Consider the following 7,815-nt stretch of genomic DNA (forward strand, 5'->3'; position numbering starts at 1 on the left):
TGCATCAATAATGTGAGGGGTCCAAGTTATTACTCGGACCCCTCACATTATTGATGCAAAAGTAAAGCAATTCCTGTATTACATTTCATTGATATTTTAATGGAATATACTCTACCTCCACTGGTACTTAACATAGTCAGTGCCTATTGTGTTGTTTATGGAGTAACTGCTTTTAAGTAAGTTTATAAGTGTGTTCTGACTTCAGTTTGATTTCCATTTAATAAAAAAAGTATTAAGTCTGTCAAGCCAAACATGTGGATATTGTGTGTTATTATGTTTACAATACATGGACTGTTTTTATTTATTCTCCTGAAGTTGAATTTCCACCTGATGTTGTGGCAAACATCCTGTAATATGAAACAGAAGAGCGACCTGGTGGCTTCACTGAGGATCAAATGTCGTCACATGTGAATAGTCATTTTTTTACAACTCCCTCCCTGTTGACTGCTTCCTGCCCCTGATATCACCAGTGTTATATAAACCACTCACCTGCCTGCACAGCTTTGTCACTCCCGGCGAAACCCACTAACGACAGCCAAGATGGTAAGTGGCGTGAAAGAGCTTCATTCATAGGACAATTCTTCATCCTCCACATGGACAAATATCTGCATTCATTACTTGTTATTCCTATCCTTAAATAGAAAATGCTTATGATTTAACTTTAATGTTTAATGTCATTATAAATACACACACAGGAGATATAGTGTATTCTTGCTATCAAAGACTTTAGCAGTCTGATTGCACTTAAAATATTCAAACACATTCACACATTTCAGATTTGGATGGTAATAAGGTCAAAGAGATATGTTTTAAAGAGGTTTGTGATTTGCAGAGTCATTAACACTGATTCACTCGGTATTGTAAAGGTGTTGATGGCTTAATTTTAAATCCATAGAAAAGACAGGAAAGGGCTTAACATGTTTTTTTGTTTTTTATAAGATATAGTTTTTTTCTGTAGATGTAATTTGTGTATTTTGTCAAACACTAACATTAATTCAGGGTTCACAGATCCCTTGATCCTTCTCACCGTCATGTGATTTGATAAAGGTGTACGCACTGTAACCAATGAGGAGCAAGGAATCTAAAATATCCATGTATCTAAACCCAGGAAAGGCTTTACCCGCGTCTTTATTAAGTAACTAATTCAAATCAAAAGAAGTGTTTGCCTCAGTCAAATCACAGTTTTCTTTAGCCTCGCCGATCCCTGTGTCTCCCCTCCCATGCATTTATTGTTAGGTATAATACTCTGGCAGTGGCCTGGGACAAGAACACGGGCATTGTGTTCGGGTGATGCACACTTCTCTTAGTTATCCTTCCGCATAGTTAGGATAACTCAAATCACCACAGGGATGAATGAAGTGTAACTTCACCTAATTATTCTCCAGCACTTTGCCCTGTTTAGTCAATGATAAACTTATGTTTGAACTGATGTGAGATAGAGGACAAGACATGAGTTCAAAGAATATATAGTGGGTGGTAAAGACTGAGACTTTGGGTGTGGTACAGGTTTACTGGGGCCAGGATGTTGATGTGTAACGATCAGGTGATGCAGTTATATAGAGAGGCGTGGCAATGGTACCTATCTAGAGTCTGCCGATGTATCATAGAAGGTCCCAGCATTGGGTGCCTCTTTATGGTTTTACTGTCTCTGCATGACGACCACATGCCAATGAGCAAATACAGCACCTTCCTGTTTCAGTACTCTGTACACTGTTCTACCCTGGTTGATCATCAACAGCGAAGATAAAAAAACACCTAGGATTATCAATTCTCCCTCCAGAGTACACTGTACAAACAGTCATTTAGATTTGTCTCTAAATAGTTAGATTAAAGCAAAAGCTTTTTCAAAACATGACATGACAAACAAGATTATTGTTCTAAAAGGTAACCTCTTCCTCTTTGCGCTCTAACTTCACAAACAAAACAGACACATTAAAGGGTAAGGTCAAGAAATGACTATGTTATAGAAAGAAACCCAACAGTTCCCACAATGAGCAAACAACAAAAAAAATTGCCTTTAACAGGGAGAAACTTCCAACAGACGCATGAACATGAGGAACAGAGGAGTCAACAGTTTAGCCATTTAGCCTTCTCTCTTCCCAAGTGGTAGTGATCTTGGTGGCAAATTACTTTCACAATTGTTTTTGTATAAAAGCTGTAAATCGACTTGTTTCGTCATTGGAGTCACGTTTATTCTTTTGGGAAATGAAGTGTTGCTTTAAATCTATGGAAAGGTTTTTTCAGTTAAGACTCGTCCATCCATCCAACCATCCATCCATCCATCCATCCATCCATCCATCCAAGTCACTTCCCATGTTCCTCTTTGTCGTTTCCCTTTACAGAAAGTCAAGAACATGACATTCAAGGAGGGGCATGAGTTCAAGATCCGCATCAAGCCCAAGGACGACTGCAATACGTAAGTTGTCCTCGTGGGTTATCAATTTGTCAAGTGCTGACAGACTTTCTGAAAATGATCAGCCATCATCTCTGGTTCATGCAGCTCCGTTTTCAGATGTGGATTCAATGACATTTAATCAAGAGGAAGTTGACGTTGTGTACGATAGGTTAATGATTCATCCACTTCTTCCCGTTTCATTGCACTCTTTTGACCTCTATGTCCCCGCCTCCATTCCAGCTTTGCCATCAACATCGGTCATGACTCTGAAAACATCGCAATGCACTTCAACCCTCGTTTCAGCGACAACACCATTGTCTGCAACTCCTTGTCTGGGGGATGCTGGGGTGATGAGCAATGCGAGGGAATCCTCCCCTTTTCACCTGGGGAGGAATGCAAGGTGTGTTGGTAGAGTATTAGGTTATATGTTAAGTTATCTGCAATCTCAAAATCCTGTAGTCTGAGACAACAGAACCATTTAGTCAATAACACACTTACAAGGTTCAGTGTGAAGGATGTAAGTACAGTAAAGTACAGTACAGCGCAAGATATTGGTAGTGTGGGAGTCATCAAGTCAATGAACTGGCTCAGTAATGCCAGTTACACAGCTACATTTTGCTAACATTAGCCACCATAAGCTACTGCTCATGCAAGATCATGAAAGGCTGTATCAGCAAAACCTCAGAGTATTTTGAACTTTCCTGAATTTCAAATGTCAGAATATGTTATTTATTGTCTCAGAAGTTACACGGTCTCAATTTAAAGCCGTATTCGCTTGATTCAAATGAAAGTACACACAGCCATCACACGTGTCTTAATATTTCAAAGGTGAGTTCAAAGATTAACCTGGCAAACAAAATTGTGCAACTAATGAATCTTATAGCACAGAGTAATTTTCTTACATGTCACTAAAGATCTTCATCACATTCTGCAGCACCTAAAATAGAAGAAAGAATGAAGTTGCATTCTTATGGTTGTTTAGACGACAAAGGCTTAAAGCTGCTGCTTTTAGGTGATTATAGTTCACACTAAGACCTTCTGTATTTGAAAGATTTCTTTTTTCTTTTTTTTTTGCTGTATTTGTCACAGTCATTTGGCTCATGCTCAAGTTTCAAATTGTCTGTAGCCACAGGGAGGTTATTAGTGGGCTTGGTATCTGTGCTGTAACAGTTAGGTCAACAGACGCTGAGCTGTACGACCAAGAAGGGGTTTATAGGCTCATAAAAGTTAATCGCTTCGGAAAGAGATAAATAGTCTCACTTTGATGATTCTGCTCAAAATGCTGTTTCAGTCGTTCTTTTTAAATACCGGTTATCTTATCGTTTAGTTGAGCAATAGTGCCAGAGTAACTGACTGTAACACTGACACTGGAAGATAAATTGTGTGTATTTTCTCTCTCCCTCCCCCTTTCATTCATCAGTTTTACATCAACTTCAACAGTGAGCAGTTTTACATCAAGCTCCCTGATGGCTCCATGATGAATTTCCCCAACCGTCTGGGGGACGTCAAGTACAAGTTCTTTGACGTCAGCGGTGATGCAAGGATCATCGGCATCAAGATCAAGTAGACGCCGACCATTGACTTCACCGTTGACTCTTGGCCTGTCCACCTGCTGTTTGTTGCTGAAATAGCCTGTTTTAAATTACTGAGGCGAGGCCTGATTAGTCATCTTTTCTCCTGTTGGGGCTTATGGAAATATAACCCTAGAAATGTACATCAACATGGATATTGTAATAAGAGGAAATGGCCTACAGAGGGAGCCACAGCACATCTCACCGGACTGTGTCTGCTTGACATCTCTCCAGTCACTGGGTTTGTTAATAAATGCTGTGAAAAAAAAGAAAAGAGTGCCATCTCTGTCTCTGACTCTCTGACACACACCATACAACCATACATCATAATCTGCAATTATGGTACATTAATCTTAATTTACAATTGATGTATTTTCTTTTAAATTCATGCAACATTCATGCAACAAAGACACACAATCATGTATTAGAAATATATATAAAAAAGGTACTATCTGGGGATCATTCTTCCACTCCAAGAAAACAGACTTGTTTTCACAGATGAAAAAAATTATGAAAAAATTAAATGAAAAGATGAAAAAAAACCAATTATCCTGGGAAAGAGAAAGACGTCTTAGACCACTGTTATTTCAAATGTTGCTTCAGTGCAAATGGAACATAAAGCAAAGAAATGACTGCATGTTTGAAAGAATCTATAAAGAGATGCCGACATACCTTTAAGAGAATTAAATCATATCACTGAAACTGTATGATGGTTATAGGTTAATTTCCCTCTATTGTATTTACATTATTCTGCATAAAAATGTTTGCAGTACTTTTTAATTTTTAAATGTAGGTTAGTTCAAAACTGATATTAGACATTTGCCACATAAAAAAAATGTAATGTAAAGACAAAAAGAGAAATTAGAAACACAATAAGAATTGCCTGTAATGTGAATGTATGAAACAGATAAAACAGGTTAATGCAAAAGGAGGGAGAATATACGACAGAGGTGATATGAAGCACACTCTTACAAAGACAATTTACAGGAGGACTCAAAAGCACCGTGGTCGTGGGCCGAGGAATGTGGCACGATGCAACCACATTCCCTGGAAGGAGATGAAATATACTTTGCATGTGTGTGTGTGTTTATGAGATGGATGGCAAACAGGGAAGTAAAGGAAAACAGTTTTACAGTTTACATTTCATTTCAATTACAAAGATTAGAATTTTTAACAGTAATTGCAAAGTAATTGATTGCTGTGATTGTTCTGATCAGTATTTCTTCCAAAATATTCTCAGAACTTTTGAAAATCGCGTTTTGAATTCAAACCTTTTTTAGTTAGAAAAATGACTTGCATTTGAATCCCAAGATCCCCGGCTAATTTGTATGAATTATATCATCAGTGTCAGCAATTAGAGATTGTCAGACAGGCATGTGGGGATGTGTGTTAGATTATATAACAAAGAATAGAAATACTGTGTCATTTGTGCCGTTTGCCCTCCAACCAGAAGGCTTGTAGTCAGACTCTCATGTTAGCAAACATCCACCTGCTGTGCTGAAGGTTGTAGAAAAGTGCTACTACAGAGTACAAGTGTCTCAGAAATATGACATTTTTCAGTTTTGTAGAAAATTGCTGGAACAGAAATGTCCTCTGTCAGGCCGGTGAGTGAATGACATTTTTTTCGCTTGAGTGTTTATGCTTATTCATTCTTCCACTAAAGGTCCTGCAGTGGCGTGGTCACGGCTGATCCAGGATCGGCCCTGCTTGACCCCACGGACTGACCTTTCTGGGACAAGTAATCTTTATAGTTCCGGGTCAGAAGAGTGTAAAGAAATGGATTGATGCAGCTGTTCCCGTAGGTCAGACACGTGACAAAGAAATTCACATAGTTATGAGCAGCTGCGGACAAAGCTTTGAGAGACTCTGGAGAGAACAGTTTGGCAAGCTGCCATCCCCAAAAAGGTAGGAAACAGGCCCAGTAAGCCACCACGATGCTAAAGATCATTGATACGACTCTTTGTTTGAGTCCTCTCCTTCGGACAGAGCGGCTGCTACCTCCCAAGCTAACCTGCGCTGCCCAGTAGCGCCTGGCTAACCCAACATACAGCCCAACGATTACCAACCCAGGTGCTAAAACACTTGTAAAAAACAGGACGGTGATATAAGCCTTGAAGGCCTCAGGGGTCCAGGTAGGGAAGCAGATCCTCTTAACCAAACCTGCCGCAGTGGGTTTTCCCTCCCTGAGTCGGATCATCACCATCATGGGAAGCGTCAGCACGACAGCTAACACCCAGATAATCCCCGCCGCTAGGCGTCGTTTGCGGGACGAGGACCTGTGCGCGCTGAAGGGCCTAGCTACAGCGCGATAGCGCTCCAGGCTCATGGCAACCAAAATGAAGACGCTGGCATGCATGGTGAGGAGATCTAGACTCAGCAGGATGCGACAGCCGGCCTCACCAAACAGCCAGTCATGGGCCAGGTAGGTGCAGACCACGAAGGGGATGGTGGAGAGGTAGAGCAGGTCAGCCAGAGCCAAGTTGACGATGTAAACGTACATGGAGCCTGTTCGGCGCAGAGCAGCCGAGCGTGTGATGATGAGTGTGTATGTGTTGCCTGCCACACCCATGACACACATGATCATTAGTGTGGCACCGAGCAGGGACGTCACCCACAGTCCTCCGCTGCCTCCGGCACTGCCACCGCTTTCCTGGGACCCTCCATCTCCGGCCCCTGGGCTCACGACAAGTCCCAGCTCTGGAGTGACGGTGGCATTAGGAGTGCAGTTCATTGCAGGTCAGAGGTCAGGTTCTAATGTTCAAGAGCTAATTCATACAGAGTTCTTTAACAGTTGGCTCCTGAAATCGGAAAAGGTTTAAGGTCTGCACAAGCATTTCACACTGTGAGGTGAAGAGTTAGAGAAAAAAACTCTTTGAGATTTGTTAGAACCAGTTGTTCAAGATAAATCCGAGAGAAAACAACAACCGATTAATCCACAGACATGACACTGACATGGTCAGCAGCTTCACCGACTACAGAGCTGCCTGTGGCTTGCAGCAAAAAAAAATAAGGTCGTCCATGTCCTCCCATACTTCTCTTGAAAAATTGACACAGCGTTAAAGCCTCCAGCAAAGATTTAAGTCATGGTGAAGCCTCGGACATGAGGGATGTTCTCAGTCACAGAGTGCTGGAATTTTCTTCGGGCTGAAGTAGGTCTGACAAAGGTCATTTGGGAGCAGCAGCAGGGTGGCACAGTGAGGGAGGTCACTGCCTTTCAACTGGACAAACTGTTCAAAATCTCTGATAATTAGCTCCTGCGGTGCAAAGATGTGCTTGAGAGGATTTCACTGACTTTCTCCAGAGAGTCTCACTGGGGGATGAAACATTTATAATGTCCATTTTAACGTGACCCTTTCTTCGTCAGCACGGCGTCCTGAGCAGCAAAGCTTCTTGTCTTGATTCTACAAATTATGAGTGAAGCAACAGCTGTAATGTGCTCAGTCAAAATCCATCTTGTCTTCTTTCTTCTACATTACCACCTGAGTGCAGGCACATCTTTTTTTCTTTTTGTTTTTATACAGATCATCCATGATGCTTCCCTGCAGCGCCTCCTTATCCGTCTATGGATCCACTTTGAACACAGATGAACTTTAGCTTCTCCTTGAATCTTCAGCCCACATTTATCTCCCACTTTTAGATAAAACACTGTTGTGTCTGTGTTCGTTGGAGGTTTTTCTGGTCACGCTCCTCTCCCGCCTCTTCCCTCTTCTCTTCTCTCTCTCTCTACTGTCCTTCCTCCTTCTCACCAGGGTGATAAACTAGCATGGGTCTACCGATTCATGAGGTATTCCTCTCGGGCCTCAACCTGCTGTCTCTGAGCACCAAGGTGTAGTTTTAGACACCCAGAAA

The 7,815-nt window shown here is 41.4% G+C and overlaps 2 protein-coding genes across 2 annotated transcripts; one reads left to right on the plus strand and one right to left on the minus strand.

Moving 5' to 3' along the window:
* Window positions 1-433: 433 nt before the first annotated feature.
* lgals2b (galectin 2b) lies at window positions 434-4,240 on the plus strand. Its single transcript, XM_023429071.2, has 4 exons — window positions 434-543; window positions 2,343-2,416; window positions 2,636-2,795; window positions 3,816-4,240. Exons 1-4 carry the CDS (start codon window positions 541-543, stop codon window positions 3,960-3,962), a joined length of 384 nt encoding a protein of 127 aa, XP_023284839.1. The 5' UTR covers window positions 434-540; the 3' UTR covers window positions 3,963-4,240.
* A 382-nt stretch (window positions 4,241-4,622) lies between these two features.
* uts2r4 (urotensin-2 receptor 4) lies at window positions 4,623-7,795 on the minus strand. Its single transcript, XM_023429054.2, has one exon. The coding sequence runs from the start codon at window positions 6,695-6,697 to the stop codon at window positions 5,624-5,626; it is 1,074 nt and encodes a 357-aa protein (XP_023284822.1). The 5' UTR covers window positions 6,698-7,795; the 3' UTR covers window positions 4,623-5,623.
* Between the last annotated feature and the right edge of the window lie 20 nt (window positions 7,796-7,815).

This window comes from Seriola lalandi, unplaced genomic scaffold (genome assembly GCF_002814215.2).
Source record: "Seriola lalandi dorsalis isolate HSWRI2012SDOR001 ecotype SW California unplaced genomic scaffold, Sedor1 jcf7180002054887, whole genome shotgun sequence".
In the NCBI taxonomy this organism is placed as follows: Eukaryota; Metazoa; Chordata; class Actinopteri; order Carangiformes; family Carangidae; genus Seriola; species Seriola lalandi.

Bases quoted from the DNA above. Each gene is read 5' to 3' on its own strand.
- uts2r4 (XM_023429054.2), bottom strand. From the start codon at position 6,697: ATGAACTGCACTCCTAATGCCACCGTCACTCCAGAGCTGGGACTTGTC.
- lgals2b (XM_023429071.2), top strand. The intron at 2,417-2,635 runs GTAAGTTGTCCT...CCTCCATTCCAG, and splicing joins CCCAAGGACGACTGCAATAC to CTTTGCCATCAACATCGGTC. The intron at 2,796-3,815 runs GTGTGTTGGTAG...TTCATTCATCAG, and splicing joins CACCTGGGGAGGAATGCAAG to TTTTACATCAACTTCAACAG.